The sequence below is a fragment of the Helianthus annuus genome, chromosome 3 (assembly GCF_002127325.2).
Source record: "Helianthus annuus cultivar XRQ/B chromosome 3, HanXRQr2.0-SUNRISE, whole genome shotgun sequence".
In the NCBI taxonomy this organism is placed as follows: Eukaryota; Viridiplantae; Streptophyta; class Magnoliopsida; order Asterales; family Asteraceae; genus Helianthus; species Helianthus annuus.
In genome coordinates, this window is record NC_035435.2 from 132921149 (window position 1) to 132939524 (window position 18376).

At 35.9% G+C, this 18376-nt stretch overlaps 2 protein-coding genes across 2 annotated transcripts; one reads left to right on the forward strand and one right to left on the reverse strand.

The window, feature by feature from the left end:
- The first annotated feature begins 6105 nt into the window (after nt 1-6105).
- On the forward strand, nt 6106-11080 carry LOC110929669 (dihydroflavonol 4-reductase). The gene is made up of 5 exons (XM_022172840.2): nt 6106-6535; nt 6632-6852; nt 9436-9595; nt 9679-9889; nt 10636-11080. Exons 1-5 carry the CDS (start codon nt 6172-6174, stop codon nt 10829-10831), a joined length of 1152 nt encoding a protein of 383 aa, XP_022028532.1. The 5' UTR covers nt 6106-6171; the 3' UTR covers nt 10832-11080.
- A 1881-nt stretch (nt 11081-12961) lies between these two features.
- LOC110929670 lies at nt 12962-14771 on the reverse strand. The gene is made up of 2 exons (XM_022172841.2): nt 13961-14771; nt 12962-13721 (listed from the first exon to the last, which is right to left on the reverse strand). Exons 1-2 carry the CDS (start codon nt 14571-14573, stop codon nt 13090-13092), a joined length of 1245 nt encoding a protein of 414 aa, XP_022028533.1. The 5' UTR covers nt 14574-14771; the 3' UTR covers nt 12962-13089.
- Between the last annotated feature and the right edge of the window lie 3605 nt (nt 14772-18376).

Below are 18376 nucleotides of genomic sequence, written 5' to 3' on the forward strand. Positions count from 1 at the left end.
CCTTAAGGGTGTGGTCATGACACAAACCACTTTCGTCTTATTTATTTTAATGTATCCTTGTCTAAAGAAAAAGGAAATGATTACTTGAAAAATAGAAAGGAGGGTCATTGTTGTCATTGGTTTAATCCATGCAAACCATGGTGAATTAGGGAAGGGAGGTGGTATAGCCTTCCATTCATGTTCCTACGTGGCGAATCATGTCCTAACCATGACCCCACACCCTTTAGCCTTAGAGGTGAGTGACATGACACCAACATGGAGGGTCCTGACCACACCCTATAGCCTAATATTATCATTTCCTATATATCTGGTATATTTAATTTTAGTTAGTACTACTTATTAATATTATGATTTCCTATCTGTTATATATAACTAGTTGTATTCAAAGCGGCGCGTTGCGCCTAGTAATGTTGTTTGACTTATGTTAGACAACCTGAATATCATAGCTGCAAGATTTTGCCGCCCTAAAACACCGGTTTATGCCAAAGTCATCATAGTCGTAGAAGGATCGTGTGACTAATAAATTCAATAACAGATGTTAACACATGAAAACGTCAACTGTAGTTGTTCCCATAACCAAATTCAACAATAAGTTTTTCAATTTCTTGTTAAGAACTTATAAATATCCTGATTCCAAATAAACATGAGTACCATCAAACCACAAAAAGTTTATGGGAAGTAAAGTTTGAACCTAAGTTTTTTCTTCAACTGATTATTTTAATGGAAATACATTTGCTTTGGAAAAAGAGAGTAATTAATTAAGGGAAATTTACGAAAATGTCATTTGATCAACGTTCTTTACAAAAATGTCACGTTCATGTGTCCGTGGACGGACTCCTCCATATGAGAGGAGTCTGTGTGTCACCTTGAAGAGTCCATGAACGAGGAGCTGACGCGTGTCCTTTAAAATGTTGAAGAGTCCATCCCCGACGCATCCCATGCCTCCCCCGATGCATCCCATGCCCTCCCCAACGCATCCCTTGCCTCCCCAACGCATCCCATGCCCTCCCCAGCGAATCCCATGCCTCCCTGACGCATCCCTTGCATCTGGACGCATCCCATGTGCAGGAGTCCGTCCACGGACGCATGAACGTGACATTTTCATAAAGAACGGTGGTTAAATGACATTTTCGTAAATTTCCCATTAATTAAACACATTGTTTTACTTTTGAGTGGATAAATGGGCGTATTCAATGCATATGGCATTTCCAAAAAGCTTTTGATGAGAAAAGTAGATGTCCTCATGGATTTATTTTTATAATGTTCAAAGAGAAAATACAAGGTAACAGTTGGAAAATAATGTCATGGATTAAACCATCGTAGTCTCAGGTGAGAAGCATCTAATCGACTAAACAACCCTCACAACTTTCAAAAGAAAAGGCATAGTCTCAGGTGAGAATGATCTCATCAACATCATCGACCGAACATGGTTTACAGCCACCGCTACCCGGGACAGCATAGAACGGCAGCCGACAACGATGGGTTATATTTTACAACAACTAAGCCAGATCTCGCCATCGTAGGCTCAGATGAAAAAATCATCTTCATCAGCCTGAGCAGAGATGTTCTGGGCTCACCGACGGCGAATTTCTCTCTACTTCATCTCGGTAGTGAGAAAAGTTGGAGGCACCGCCTGATAGAGGCATTCAACGGTCACCGGCGGGGGCCATCTCTCTCTATAGTAAGAGAAGGAGAAAGACGTACAGAAATTGCCGGCGGCGATGATAGATTCAACGTCTAGTGAGAGAAGGAGACGATGGTGGCCTTAAAGAGAGAGAAATAACCACATCAGAAAAATTTTCGTTCTTTAATCCTACTGAGAGATTCATAAAGAGGAAAGTTTTAAGAGTAACAGGTGTAATGGATACTAATCCTTTTGATGACACGTTTGATCAAAATGGACAACCTCCCAGATTAGCCATTCATATGAAACCATCACTCAAAACACTATTCATTTAGTTTTGTTATTAATAGATAGCGATTTTCCTTATACACAATAAATGTAAATGATTAGTTAGTACTACTTATTAATATTATGATGATTTCCTATCTGTTATATATAATTTTCCTTATACATAATAAATGTAAATAAAAGAGTGAATTACAAGTTTTGTCCTTTATGTTTCTACCAAATTACAGGTGGTGTCCTTTACATTTAAATTTGATGAGTTTTGTCCTTAACATTTCAAAATCCTACACGTCATGTCCTTTAACCCTCACTCAGTCAGACTTTTTTGTTAAATATGGTCATGTGCCTTGCACATGAGGGTATTCTTGTCATTTTACCTCTCCAGAAACTATTGAGTAAATAACTTATATCAAGGGACTAAATGTGCAAAAAGATTATAGAATAAGATATAATAAAAAAAACCTAGCCCAGCATCTCCTTCACAACCAACAAACGCCACCATCCACCCCACCTGCCACCACCAATGTTCACTATCTCCACCACCATTCAACAACAACACTAGAGGAAACCTAACCTAACCCAACCCATCAGATCACTCCGATTTCATCCATCGCACATCTCCCTTCGTCGCCGCACCTCCACCATCTCGGATCACTCTGCCTTCATCCACCGCACATCCCCTTTAATCGAAAGAACTGAAGCAATCAAAATAATTGTGATAAAGAAGATCGAGTAAACAAATGTTTACTGACATGAATCAAATTCATGTTTTTAATACGCCACTCAAATCACTACCTGCTACAACCAATGGTTTTCCCCTAATTTAATTTAGGATTTTGCACTTGTTTTCAATAAATACCACATGTCTTCACTTAATTGTTCATATTTTTCGATTTTAGTGGTTAATGGTGGGGTGGGGTGGGGGTGGGGGTTGATGGTGGCGGTGGAGGACTGATATAAGAAAGAGGGGTGGACTGATGAGAGGGGGTGGAGTGATAGAGAGACGTGGGGAGAGAGATTAACTTTTAATATTTAATTTTGATATATTTTATTTAAATATGTTTAAATAATTAGGTAAAAGGACTAAAACACCCTTATGTTATCTGATTTAACCAAAAAATCTAACTAGGTTAGTGCTAAAGGACATAACGTGCAGGATTTTTAAACGTTAAGAACAAGACTCGACAAATTTAAATGTAAAGGACATCGCCTGCAATTTGGTACAAACATAAAGGACAAAACTTGTAATTTACTCTAAATAAAATAATCTTGATTTTTAATTTTATTATTCCGACCATCATTATAATTTTTTAGTATTGTTTATTAATATATTAATTTTATAAAGAGTAAACTGCCATTTTGGTCCCTGAGATTTGGGCAGTTTTGCCACTTTAGTCCAAATTTGAAACCTTTTGCATCTGGGTCCCTGTGGTTTCAGTTTTGTTGCCATTTTGGTCTAAAAAGAAAACCAACTGATATTTCTCAAAAAAAAAACTTGGTTTTTTGTCCTTTTCTGCAGGGACAAAATGGTCATGAACTCAAATAATTTAAAGTTTATTTTTATTTATAATCTCAAATAAAATCTTGGTTTGACTTTATAAAAGTTATCATCTTCCCCACCCAAATGCAATCGTAATACCCTAATTGTTCTTCTGTCGCCACCCCTAGTGGTGGTATATGCTCAGATCTGGATCATGTTGAGGTTACTTGCGATTCCTCTGTTACAATTAAACATCAATTCGGTCACCATTCGGTATCAAACCGTCCAATTGAACAAACAACAATCCCCAAATCTGCTACTCCTGTCTCTGGCTCAACAACCAACCCCCACCACCACTGACAGCCACCCCCGCCACCTCTTTCTTCCCCAACCGCCCTTGCAGATTCAACCACCATTCGAGTAACATAAATAATTCGACACCAAACAATTCGAGTTCCATAAACAATTTGATACTAAACAATTCAACCCGTCACCAAATCAAAACCCCACCCTTCACCCCTCTTAACAAATCAGATCTGGAGGGTTTAACTGAAAAGCACTCTGATTTAGCTATAAACAAAGCCGCTGATTACCTGGTTTCTAACGATTAAGGAGAAGTGAAGGGTTGTGACGGGTCGCCAAAGAGATGATTATTATTAACCGGAGTGAATTTTGAGTTTTGTTTTGAGTCGCTAACCATTACCATCCATCCTTTTCTGCTCACGTGAACTCCGGTGACCACCACCATCTTTTCCGCCACAAACATGTCATCGTCGTGCAACTGAACTCATCCTCCATTTCCATCATCGTCACTTCAACATATCTATCATCGCGTTCACTTCCAACATCGTCATTCAACACCGTCCATAGTTGTTATCTCGACACAAAACTCACTTCACCGAACTTCTCCGGCGTTCATCACCGGTGTAGGTGTGTGGGGGATGATAAGTTGGGTTTGGAGAAGATGAAGGTTGGGTTGGGTTGGGGGATGATAAACTGATAAATCTGTTGAGTTTGTTTTATAAGGTAAAGAATTAATTAATTTAATTATTTTAATTAATAATTTGTTAAAATAATACTTGTAATAACCAAATTGCCCCTGTAGAAAAGGACAAAAAAAAAACAAGTTTTTTTTTTAGAAATATCAGCTGATTTTCTTTTTGGACCAAAATGACAACAAAACTGAAACCACAGGGACCCAGATGTAAAAGGTTTGAGATTTGGACTAAAGTGGCAAAACTACCCAAACCTCAAGGACCAAAATGACAATTTACTCTTTTATAAATGTATAAATATTTAATATTATATTTTATACAATAATGTGTAAATAAAATAATAACAATTATAATAGTAAATAATAAAATAATTAGAAATATTAAATAAATAAAGAGAATAACAAGAATACCACTCATTTAGCATTAAACTTTAATAGTGTTAGAGATATGATGGATTTGATAATGATTTATAAACATCAGTGGTTCGTGTGAGAAAAAAAAAACTTTTTTTGGATGAATATGACAAAATTGACCAAACCTTAGTCAGATTATTTTATTGAAATTACATTAGTGTAAATTGCCTTATCAAATTAGGACGATAAAAACTAGAAAGTTTAGATAAAGTAAATATGAAAAATTAGCAGTACCAGGGTTGATAGAAATATTTTTATTAGAATTAGTTCTACACATTTTTATATGCAAAAGTTTTGAACTTAAAAAAAATACTTTTTAACATGTTAAATGCATGATTTCCCAATTCTCCACTTTTTTTAGGTTCCCTATTGAATCCATCGAAAACGGTTATACACTGTTAATCCAAAAACTAAGGTATTGTTTGGTATAAAAGGAATTGAAGCATGGATGAAATAAATCATTCTGAGACAACGAAAGAAAACATGTTTTGTTAACATGCATTAATGGAATCGATCATTCCATATGTATTGTGATTCATTCCATTAATTTATATATGATATTATATGATATCATATCGCATCGTATCGTATCGTATCGTGTCATATCACATCACATTACATAGATATGTTTATCATTTTTAATGAATTGTATTTCACTACTTCATTTTTTTCATATACTATACAAAACAAAGTAATGATTCCATTTCCATAAGGACAATCAAACATGACAATGAAATGATAATAATTAATTTTTTTCCCTTGTTTATTTCATTCCATTCACTCGTTAATTTCATTACCTCGTAAAAAACAAACCTAAGTGATTTGTGCGTACGCTTACATACTGTCTACGTTGGCCCTTCGACGTAATTATATTTCAATAAATAGTTCTAATAAAGTTTATACATACATATACTTTGCGTCTTCTTACTTATGTTATAACTTAACTTCGATTTCTTCTAGTTTTAATTTATAAATCCTGTTAAAATAGTTGATTAAATGAAATCATCAACCTTTACATATATCAAAACCTAATTCATTAATTTTTAATCAATATCAACACCTTAAGCCTATCAAAGACAAATAAACCAAAATATAAAACTCAAATAAACAAAGTTTTGAATCAAAATCTATAAATAAACTATTAAATTTGATAAAGGTCCACTGGCTAGTTTAAAATATACTAAAAAAAAGATAAGTTTTCAAATACGTTACGCATTTCATTTTAATAATTCACGAATTACAATAAACCAAAATATATAACTCAAAAAAGCATAGTTTTATATGTAACGCCAGAAATAAAATATTAATAACAGAACAAATCATTCCATTCCACATGTCACAAGTTCACATGATGAATACCCTTAAAAAAAGGTGATGGCTAGTAATAAGAGACCGGAAGAAGATCACCAGTTGGTTCTACAGCCTACACACACCTTCATATCTATGGACCAACAAAATCTTGACCAGACCTACTGTGTGACTGGAGCAACCGGTTACATTGGGTCATGGTTGGTGAAGACTCTTCTGGACAAAGGTTACACTGTTAATGCCACTGTCCGCGATCTTGGTTCGGATAGCTGTGATCGTTTGTTGAAGTTATGGGGCGGTGGTGATCGGTTAAAGTTGTTTAAAGCCGATTTGCATGAAGAAGGGAGCTTCGACGATGCGGTACAAGGCTGCTATGGTGTCTTTCATGTTGCTGCTTCCATGGATGTTATCGTTCAATCTACCGATGATGGTAAGTCAGGCCGTCTGTGTTAGAACACCATTCACACACTGTCCGGATACCATTGATTGATGTATTCATGTTTTGTATTTTGTTTCTTATTTGAAGACAGGGATCATGTTGAATCAAATGTTATTAAGCCTTCGATCAATGGAGTCTTGAACATTCTTAAATCTTGCTTGAGATCAAATACAGTTAAACGGGTCGTTTTCACGTCTTCGATCAGCACTTTGACAGCTAGAAACGAAGAAGGAGAATGGGTGTCGGTTGTTGATGAATCTTGTCAGATACCGATTGATGTTGTTTGGAACAAGAAATCAAGTGGCTGGGTAAATAGATCTCTCACTTTTTTTCTGAAACATCATGAATACATCAAAACACCATTTTTATAATTTAGTACAACATTCACTTTCCACATTATGCCAAACACCCTCTAATCTTTCTATTTCAATACTAAGTTTTTAGTATTTCATTAAACCAGTCTCCTTTTTTTATGATTATAGCATTTGCTGGAATCAAGCTATTATCAAAATGTATAGTAGTAATTACTTAAGTGTCTATATATTTTTGGAAAATTATTAGAAAGAGTTAATTACAAAGATAGTTCTTGCGGTTTATTAAAAGTAACATCGTTCCTTCAGTACTAACTTATTTTTTTTTAACAAGTTCAGGTTATATCGTTTTGATTTTGTAACACCTTTGAGTATTAAGTCTAAGTGTCGTTAACTTTTCTGTTAAATCAGTGTAAAATAACTAAAATACCCTTAAATAATTTTTTGTTAGTACTTAAAGGTGTTTCCTTCAATTAACCACAAGGACCATATGTGTAATTAACTCTAAAAAATATAAAAACTCATTATATTTGTAAAAAAATAACATTATAAAATATGCTACATAAAAATATTTAATAATTATATTTCTAAAAATAATATATATACAATTACCAAACGTCTATTATGAGAAAAAAAACATTTAGTAGGGACAATGTTTAGTTTTTTATGAATTTTTTATATAACTAATTCAAAAAAGAAATATGGTAAATATAAAACTCATGCATATTATCTTTAATGTAATATAACACACACATTTTTTTATATTTTATCATATTCAGACCTAGAAATTTTTATTATGATTCTTTTTTATGTTATGTTGTGTTATATTATATTATAGCATGTCATATTATATTATACCATATATTATATTCTTTGTTTAGTTTTGGTAACATGATATAACATAATATAATATAATGTAAAATTTCTAAACTGAACAAAGAATATAACACATGACATAATATAATATAATATAACATAATATTTATATAATATAATATTAACTAAACAAAACAAAGAGTCGTAATAAAAATTTGTTGGTTCGAATATAAAAAAAGAGAGAAAAAAATTTGTTGATTCGAATATAAAAAAAGAGAGAAAAAAATGTGTGTGTATATTATATTTGAGATACTATGCATGAGTTTTATATTTATCATACTTTTTATAATAGTTATATAAAATTTATTAAAAACCTAAACACTGTCCCTATTACATGTTTTTCTCATGATAGAAGTTTGGTAATTGTATGTGTATTAGTTTTAGAAATATAATTATTGAATATTTTTATGTAGCATATTTTGTAATATTATTTTTTACAAATATAATGAGTTTTTATATTTTTTAGAGTTACATAGATAGTCCTTGTGGTGTATTGAATGTAGCACTTTTGAGTACTAACATAAAATTATGTAAGGGTATTTTAGTCATTTTTACACCAAATACCAGAAAAATTAACGAAAGTTAGCCTTAATACTCAAAGGTGTTATTTTCAATAAACCATAAGGACTATCCATGTAATGAACTCTTAATAGAAAACAATGAATTTTGTTAGCTCTGTGTATAAACAATTATATATAAATATATATGGAGGTGAGATCGGTACAAATAACATTTAGCGTGTAAAATGTAAGAAGTGAAGAAGAAAAGAACGCGGTAACCTTTTCGTAATGATGATAATTACTCTATTAATCAAATAATTACTTTGCAACAAAAATTGTACTTGATTAAGAAAGTTGAGTTGCTTACAATTACTCTACAACAAGGTTGTACTATCCTAGCAAAGTTATGTTATAAGGTAATTACTCTATTTAGAGTAGTTACGAAAATGTCACGCGTGAATTTCTCTTTCACTTTGTACAGTTTATACGTTAAAATTTATTTGTATTTGATGTGTGTGTGTGAGAGAGATAGATATATGTCTAATAATTGTTTGCCTAACAATTTTTAACTTTTATGACACTTTAAGGTATGTGTGTAAGTATTGTCTCAATCAAAATCAATCAACTGATCAAGTACTATACAAGGCATCCTATGTATATACAAGATCCTGAGAATACAACTGAAATGTAACAAACTACTCAACTGAGTACAACTAGATGCTCTAAGAAAATCTTTTTTATTGAGAGTTTCACAACAAGTTAAATACTTAAATGTGTCCAAAATGGTGGTAAAGTGGATGAGTTATAGATGTTCAAGGTAGGTTGTTTGAAATGGGAATCAAGACAAGGAAATGAACCAAACTTTGTTCCACATAGGTAGGTGAACTCTAGTGTCTGTTACTTTTCTATTGTATGTATTTTATATATTTTATTATCATTGGTGGTGTTTATATAAACTCTATTATATAATTTCACATACATCAATAGATAATAGAGATTTCTACTGAAATTCCTTCTTATATATTCAAGATGTTCCAAAAACCAACACCATTATATGTGATTATTATAACTTATAGGAGCATGAACACATCTGAACTATTATCCACACCATATTTATTGCATGTGATTATCTTATTCATATGATCATATCATTAAATACCACAATTCCGCTTTCAAAACGCACTTTCAAACACCCATTATGCAGGTTTATGTACTCTCCAAGCGTTTAACCGAAGATGCTGCATTCGAATTCGCAAAAGATAACAACATACAACTTGTATCCATCATCACAACCACTGCTGCAGGCCCTTTTCTCACTTTAACCGTCCCTTTGAGCATTCGGTTTCTTCTCTCGCCAATCATAGGTTGTTGACACTTGACCTTGTGATCAAATGACTATACACAATTTGGTTGGTTGGTTCTAACGTGTCGATTTCATTGTTCATAGGTGATTCTGAACTGTTACCTGTACTATCAGCTGTGAATTCAAGAATGGGTTCAATTGCTTTGGTTCATACCGAAGACATATGCAATGCACACTTGTACCTTATGGAGCATGATCAAGCACAAGGGCGATATATCTGCTGCACTGATAGTTGTACATTGTCTGAACTGGTTCATCATTTTGCAGAAGTGTATCCTTCCTCTAGTTCACAAAGGTCAAAACCCCTGACTTTTTTTCTCAAAAATATTTGAACTTTTTTTAAAAGTAAAATAGCACAAATAAACATACTCACCAGATAATTTGCCAAAATGAAAGTGAACCCAAGAATATTTATTTAGAATTAGACTATTTTGACCAATCAAAAGGCGACATATGGCGAAAGGGTGAAAATTTTGGGCATGCACTAGCAAGGAGAATTATCTGGACCAATCTTGAATCGACACATGGCAGGAGACGTGTCCAATTGCTACGGATAGGACACGTGAATAATTTACATATGCGACCACGTGGCAGCTTGTGATTGGAGGGGAGGGGCATTCGGGGATTTTTTTGGCCCAAATGTCTTGTTTCAACAAATTGTTGGCCCAAATGTCGTATTCTACCACGTGTCGATTAAAGATTGATTCAAACAATTCTCCTTGTAGTACGTGCCACGTCTAGATTTCGCCACATAATAGGTAAGATTTTCACAAGATTAGCCCACGTGTTGGCCCCACGTTGGTCAAAACAGTCAAAAGTAAAAAAAAAAAAAAAAAAAAAATCGTTGGTCAGTGTTCATCTTGAGAAATCATCTTGTAAACATGTTAAATTTTGTTATTTTCTTTTAAAGGGTATATAAAGATTTAACCTTTTTTTAAAAGGGTATATAAAGATTCAAACTTTTTCTAAAGGATATATAAAGATTTGAACTTTTTTAAAGGGTATTAAAGATCTCACCTCACCTGTTTTATTTATATGCAGTCTTTTAGAGGCAGAAATGGTACCAGTTCCCACTGAGATAAGCTCAAAGAAGTTGAAAGATTTGGGTTTTAGGTTCAAGTATAGTTTACAGGAAGTAATACATGCAACAGTTGACTCTTGCATTGACTATGGCTTCCTTCCTCCAATCAAAACAGAGAAGAAATGTGACCAAATTGTTGCACAAGAGTACAAATAACAATGCAAAGAATGCAACAAAACAAAACAAAACAAAGCAGATGTCATGATGAAACACAAAAATAGGCCCTTCAGTCAAGAAAGAGTGAAGAGTCTACATCAAAATAGTAAATGCCAACTGCCATAAACAATAAATCTTTTAGTATTGTCTATCTTTAAACTGCTTTATCATTAAAATGAGCTGCTAGTTTCTAAACCCATATGCGGATATTGTTTTGCTTTTGCATGTATCCCAGAGCATTTATTTAAATCCATGTGATCATAATAGAGATTGTGTTTAATTCAAAAGCAAAAGACCATCTTCCTGCCCATGGCTTTATAGCCTAGTGGCATCTTGGTGGTGGGATAAGGCTTTGGGACCAATAGGTCCTGGGTTCGATTCCCACAAGGGGGGTTTTCCCATGTTTATTGGGTTTCCTCCTGAATTGGTGTGGCATTATGCCTAGTGGAGATGGATATGATCGGGTGGTTCCTCTGGTGGCACGATGATACTCCAGTGGTCCGTCAGTGATCCAAATTTGCCGTTCAAAAAAAAAAAAAAAAAAAAAAAAAAGACCATCTTCCTTGGTAGTGACTGATCCGGACCGTAAACCGACATTCCCCAAATTGTTATAAACAAAAACCAACATTACCCAAAACCATTAACCGAAAACTGAACCATCGTATACATGTCCGGGTCAGTCAAAGAAGTACAACTACTCTGAGGTTGGTCGGTGTCGGGCAACGCCCCCAGTCACATTAGCTGGGTGGCGCCCCCAACATCACCCCTCCCTCGTTAAAGAGGGGCGCTATACATTGGCACGCCAACCCAATAACGGGCGTTAAGGGTTGATTTGGTGGACCCCATTTGTAAACAACCAATCAGATTTTCTTTTTCTTTTTTTTTCTTGTTTTCTTAATTAATAATTAGGGGTTTTATTTCCCACCGTCAATGTTGGAGGGGGGGGGGGGGGGTTGTGCCATTATTGCCTTAAAACCTACGTGGCGCTGATGTGGCATGACTAGGGGTTTTATCTCGGACCATGCAGCCTAAATATAAAGAAATAGGAATTAAAGGAAGATTCACTCATCTAAACTTTAATTTACTACTTGAAAACATTTGTTTATTGTTGCATTTTGTATCATTTGATTAATATATAAGTTAGGCGGTAGGCGGCCACTTACTGCCTAATTTTGAGCTAGTCAGTCAATTAATCGGCCATGGTCAAAGTCGGTCAAAGGCGGTACCTAGGCGGTCAAAAATCGGATTAATCGGACTATATTAATCGGTCAAAATCGGTCAATATTGGCCAAAATCGGTCAAAATCGAACCATACTATCTGAAACTTGAAGTATTTATGTGAATTTTGAAGTATTATTTTTATATTATTGGGTGTATATATATATATAATTTTGAAAAAATACATATAAAAATCCCATTCCGATTAATCCCGATTAATCCCTAGGCGGTACCTCACCGCCCGACTAGCGCCTAGCGCCTTCTACAACATTGTATATAACTTAAGGATACTATCAAGTATTATAACTTGTTAAAATAATATATATATACACACACAAATATACATACAACATAAAAAGTGAAAATAATGTATTTGTTTAGGGAATGAATATGTTGAAAATATGTTTTTCTCTGTATCTAAGGATAGACCTTATCATGCTTTAAATAGTTGTACCTCAACCTTTATGTGTTTTGTTCTTGAGCTAAAGCCCAGTTTTCTTTTGGCAAAAAGATTCAAACTTGAAAATCTGGAGGGAAACAAAATCGAATCTTAAAGGTTGAGACAGCTAAATAGACAAAAACAAAATGCTACTTCACCAGATTGCTAATTTGGTAACTTGTACAGTTCTTTGCAGTTAGTACCACATGCACTCTTTTGGAGTTTTGGGTATCTATATTCAATAAAAATGGGCCAAATTCAAACTGAGAAACATAGAGTGATGTGCATATCATATGTGGGGTATGTTTGGACACTTTTAGGTCACATTGGTAACAGTTGTTTGAATCGTTGTTGGTCTGAAGGTCGGGACCAGTGGTCCACACCGTCAGACCAATAATGGTCCGAACTATTTAATGTTGTTATAATTGTGGGGATCAATGGTCCGGACCATCAATGACAGTCCGGACTATTAAGTGGTTATATTTAATTCGATAATGTACAAAGGCATGACCGAAATTCAAAATCTTTTCTTGAATGCATTTCTGACTAACCAAGAAAATCATAATCCTATCTAAAAGAAACCATACAAAATGTCATGTGTCTAGAGTTTACAAATCACCACAAAGCAAGGTAAGAGAGCTTTGGGGCTAAGCAAATAAAGATCTTCAATATTCGAATGTGGGCCGACTTTCCCAGCCAACGAGTCGAAACCCGTCTGGCCCGTTATCTCTTGAATGTTCTCCAACGGTCGGTGAACCCGGCCCGCAATCACTCTACACACCATCAACGCTTTTCGTGCATCCGGCCCGTCTTCCGACACTTCTATGGATTCAAAAGCGCGTGCACTGGTTGAAGTTGTGAAAACGCCTACGCCATCCTTGAGCTCCCTATTGGTGGAAAACCCGTGTCGTATAATCCGACAAACACTACATTTATCCGAAATGCATAAGCTCGATTCGCCATTGATACCAAGAGAACACGCGATTGTCGTGCCGTAAAACCTTAAAAGTTCGTTCCCGTCCGCTAGACAACGAGGATGCTTCTTTGCTAGTTTGCTGGCTTTGGTTTTCACCAAGTCTCGGTATTCTTCGAATCGGGCTAGCGTTTTTTGCATGTTGTGTACTTTTAAAACCTTCTCGATTCGACCCGAATTGTTATCGGGCTTTAACCAGCCCGATCGGCATATTATTTCCACAATCTTTCTTGATGAATCACCCTCCATAAGCTCAGTAACTACCAATAACAACAACAAGATGCTACATTAAGCTTAAATCTTGATAGATTAAATGAGAATAATTTAAAAAAAAAATGACCATAAATTCAGCAACTACCACACTGAACAAGAATCTACATTAAAGTTTCTTACTTTTTCAAAATTTAAAAAACTATAAACACCATCATGAGCCTTGAATCAACAAAAAAGATCAAATCTTGATAGATTAAAGAATGATTATTCAAACAGAAAAACTAACCAGCATGCTTCCACAGATGATGGGCTTCAAGATTTTCCCACTTTCCAAACTGCTTCCCACACTTATGGCACGTGACTGCACCGCCACCACCATTTGACCCATTAGATTCTGTCTCTAAACAACAACCTCTGGGCTTTTGAACCCCATTCTTTCCATCTGAAGACAACAACAATGAGTTTGAAACTGTTCTTCTTGCAGTTGTATGCTGCTGCTGCTGATTCTTAACATTATTCATTGTTAGATGCCCACCAGGCCCAGGTGTTCCAGGCATCAATGTACCACCCTCAAGACCACCATTATTAAGCCCACCATTAAAGCCAGTGATTTTAAGCTCACACCTTGTATCACTAAGAATAACCTCATGAGTAATTGGGTTCAAAAACTCACTACTACCAATAGATCTAGGACTGCAGTTAACTGGCTTTTCTGAGTGTCTTTTACTGCCACCATGAATGACATCTTTGAGGTTTGCAATGGACCTTGAACACCCGGATCTTCCGGGTTTCCGGGTCAAGATTGTGGCCAAATGTTTCTTGGATTTGGGGTCATGGACATCTTGTGGTTCTGATTTGCAGTGGAGTGATTTCTTCAAAGAAAACCAAACTGTTGGCATATTATTATTAGGATGATGATGATAATTTTGGTGGTGGTGTTGTGGAACTTTTTAAAAGTGGGAGGCTTTTGTACCCATTTCCAAAAAGCTGAAAACTTTGAACAATAAATCAAGAAAGTGGAAGTGGAATTGGAATTGGGGGTTTGGAGTGGATGGATGGATGGAGGAGAAGTGTGTTGGCTTGGTGCCACTTAATAAATTACATTTTTTGTGATAAATAATTTGAGTTTAAATGGAAAGTAGAGATTTTCTGACAGCTATGAAATAAAAGAGAGGTGTTCACGAGTCCACCTTTTTTATTAAATACAGAATTTAATTTGAAAAAAGGAATTAAAACTGCAAATAAAAGTTTAAGTTATTTCCACGGATGTTAGAATGATCGAAGGCTAGGAAATTAGCCTGATCATACGGTACAGAGGGGTTTGACAAAAAGGCATTATGCGACAGGTGGATCACGCGTCAGAACGTGACATGGTGCTAAAACAGACGGTGTGGCCCGGAGTGTGAAGACGTAGTGTTTTTCGACACATGACACGCAGTTTTATAAAAACATTACTACTAATCAATACATAACATTAGATTTTATGAAACGTTACATAAAATTTAAAGACATTACATAAATTAAACGTTGCCTAATATTAAAATTAAAAAACACATAATTTAAATAAAAAAATCTAATGATTTTCCACGCCGAGACGAGTTTGAAGTCACGGTGGTGCTTGTGCCTAACGTTTATGAGAGCCACTTGAATGATGTCGTCCTCCCCGAGGTAACCACCCTCGTGCTGCACGGCGGTGTGGATCGTCTCGAATCTTTCGCAATCCAGCCGGATTACCATAAAACGAGATGAAAGAACGTCGACGGTTCGGATAGTCTCACCCCTATGAAGGCAACAGTGTTGTCGGATTGTCCTCCAAAAAGAACCGCTCATTCGCCTACCCGGCGTGTGGTGGCTCAAACCTTCGACCCACTACTCGCAAAGTGCGATATCTTCTTCTTCGATTGCAAAGTAGCAAAATAATCAACAATTGAGTAGCATTTGTAAACATATTGCCAAGTGTTTAAAGAAAGATTGGCACATGCACTCAAAACATGAGAACACAGATACTTAAATATCTCCCACTTACCACATGTGTAAGTTTTTTGTTCCAAATTAACTATTTGGACATTTTCCCTCTTTTGAGTTATCATCTCAAATATTCTTTTTTGTCGGTTAAATGATCTTAAAGAATGTGCACTAGCTTTTGACATCAAGGCTACTTGTTTTGCAGCAACATGAGAAGTATACACATCTCCGTTATCTTGAGCAACTAGATCCCAATAGGACGCCTCGCATCAAAATAGTTAACCAATCTGTAAAATGTAAGTTGCACACATGTTGTGATTGGTAAAAAACGAGCACCTTTAAGTACATTGTTGAATATCTCTGGCAAGTTGTAATAAGCAGCCCATATCGCTTACCACCATCATGTGCAAGTGTCAATTTATCAAGTGCATGACTCTCAAGCCATTGACGAGCTTGTTGACTTATTTTCCCAATTTCTTCCGTAGTGGAGTTGAACTTTCTAATTTGATTTTGACTCCCAAGACGCTAAGCTAAAGTTTTCAGTTGTGAGTTACGAAACTTATCATTAAAATTGTTAATAAAATACCTTAAGCAATACCTATAGAAAAGCTTTAAAGTGTGAGTTGTAAAATCAATATGATGAAGGTTACCAAAAAAAATACCTGTGAAAATGATGTGCGTAGTGTGTGATAGGTTTTTAGTTATATTTTAAGCCCCTTTTAACACTTTAGTCAAGTTTTAAATTTATAAAACACGATATTCTACTAACGCTAAACACACATATGGGCAAGTGCACCCATCGTGAGCGTAGTATAGCGTTGGTAAGATACCGAGGTCGTCCAAGGACACAAGAGCTTTTAATACCAGTTTATCCTCAACGTCTAATCAAATTTAAATTTTAGAAAAAGGTTTTAAAGATAAAAATAAAACTAAAAATGTTGAAAATAAAAATAAAATAAAAACAGATAGACAAGATGAATCACTTGGATCCGACTCGCCTTAAGTGTAACCTTTGATGATTTCCGCACTTTTGCACTTTTTAAGAGATTATCTTAGTTATAGTAGTAGGCCCCTCTTTTGAAGGTGACGTTACCCTTAACCCAGTAGTTTGAGTCAGCAAGGATACAATCCAAAAGGGTTGGAATATTGAAAGATAATTAATTAAGTTATTAATGCGTAATGTGGTAGGCCCTTCTTTTGAATGTGACGTTACCCTCGGCTAAGTGGTTTGAGTCAGCAGGGATACAATCCCAAGTAGCCGGGTTAATGTATTAATAGTAGTTTACATATGAGGGGATCAAGTCATTCGCACCCCCGCCATCCAATACCAGTGGGTATTGAAGGAGGTCCTAGTATGTAACAACCCGCACTTTCGTGCGTTGTTACTACTCGATACACTCGTTACGCCTAGCACCAGAGATTCGGATCATAATGTAACTATACCAGATATATCGCTAAATCGAAGTATAATCGAATAATTACGCATATTCTATCGCTATTACAAACCTATTTTCATAAATTATAACACACACGATGATGTTGAGTGAGGGCTTAATCTACCCTCCTCGATAACCGTGAGGTGTCAAAACGTAAACAAGCAACGCTAACAAAGACTATCGGGTGAGTACCATGTCTCCAGCCGTCGTGACGATGATGGCAACACGAGCAAGTAGTGCCCCGATAATCATTGTGGCACATCACATCGAAGAACGCACTCGAAGGCACGCGTAACTCGATCATCGCACCGAATATTGGTTATATAGATACGTATATACGACCCTTTTGTGAGTATTTATGATAGGTAATTAAATAATAATATGAATATATGAAAATATGGCCCAAACAGTCGAAAACGCACCAAAAACGAGGACTAAAGGCTTCCGTACGGACGGGCCAGCCAAACGGCTGGGCCGGCCGATCGGACAGGACAACCAACCGGCTGGGCCACCCAATCGAACGGACCAGCCGATCGGCTGGGCCGCCCGATCGGACAGGCCAGCCGATCGGTTGGGCCGGCCGACCGAACGGGCCAACCGATCCAGCCCACCTTTCCTCCTTTTCCCTCCTTCCTTGCCTATAAATACCCCTCTTCACCCCCCAAACACTTGTTGTTGCTGCTGCTACTCGACCAAGACGTTCCAGCCCCATAGTCTCCCGATTTCTCGCGATTCTCGTAAGTTTTTAACTCAAATCTTGTACTTCTTTGATCTATATGCATTCCTTCATCATTCTACCTTTCAAATCTCAACTTTTAACCGTGAAATCAACGGATTTGGAGTGTTCTAGGGTGATGTCACCATGGAGTTCTTCAAAGGTGATGTCATCCCATGAAGAACAACTCAAATCCGAATGGTTTCCATGCGACTTTATACAAATCTCGTCTAAATCTATGTTTTCTAACCAAGAAGTTACGGATTTGAGATGTTCTAGAGTGATGTCATCATGAAGTTCTTATGAACTTCAAATGTTGGCCTCATTCCACCAAGAACAACTCAGATCTAGGAAACTCCATAAGGATAATCAAGGTTTTCACATCAGATCTATACATAAAAACGGTAGAACCAGAGCTTGGACCGACCTTCTACTCATTCCTAGTGACGCGTTGGTCAAAGATCTGATTCCTTGCAATGTAACCACCAAGTACGGGTTAAACAAAGGAAAACCGTCAAGAACGGCAAGTCCTGATGGAACGGGGTGATTCCCGGCCGTTAGAACAGGTCGGAAATTGATGGGATTT

Excerpts from the sequence above, each read along its gene's own strand:
- LOC110929669 (XM_022172840.2), top strand. The coding sequence starts at position 6,172 with ATGGCTAGTAATAAGAGACCGGAAGAAGATCACCAGTTGGTTCTACAG. Across the intron at positions 6,536-6,631 it reads CGTTCAATCTACCGATGATG|ACAGGGATCATGTTGAATCA; the intron begins GTAAGTCAGGCC and ends TCTTATTTGAAG. Across the intron at positions 9,890-10,635 it reads CCTTCCTCTAGTTCACAAAG|TCTTTTAGAGGCAGAAATGG; the intron begins GTCAAAACCCCT and ends ATTTATATGCAG.
- LOC110929670 (XM_022172841.2), bottom strand. The coding sequence starts at position 14,573 with ATGCCAACAGTTTGGTTTTCTTTGAAGAAATCACTCCACTGCAAATCA. Across the intron at positions 13,722-13,960 it reads TCATCTGTGGAAGCATGCTG|TTACTGAGCTTATGGAGGGT; the intron begins GTTAGTTTTTCT and ends TGTTATTGGTAG.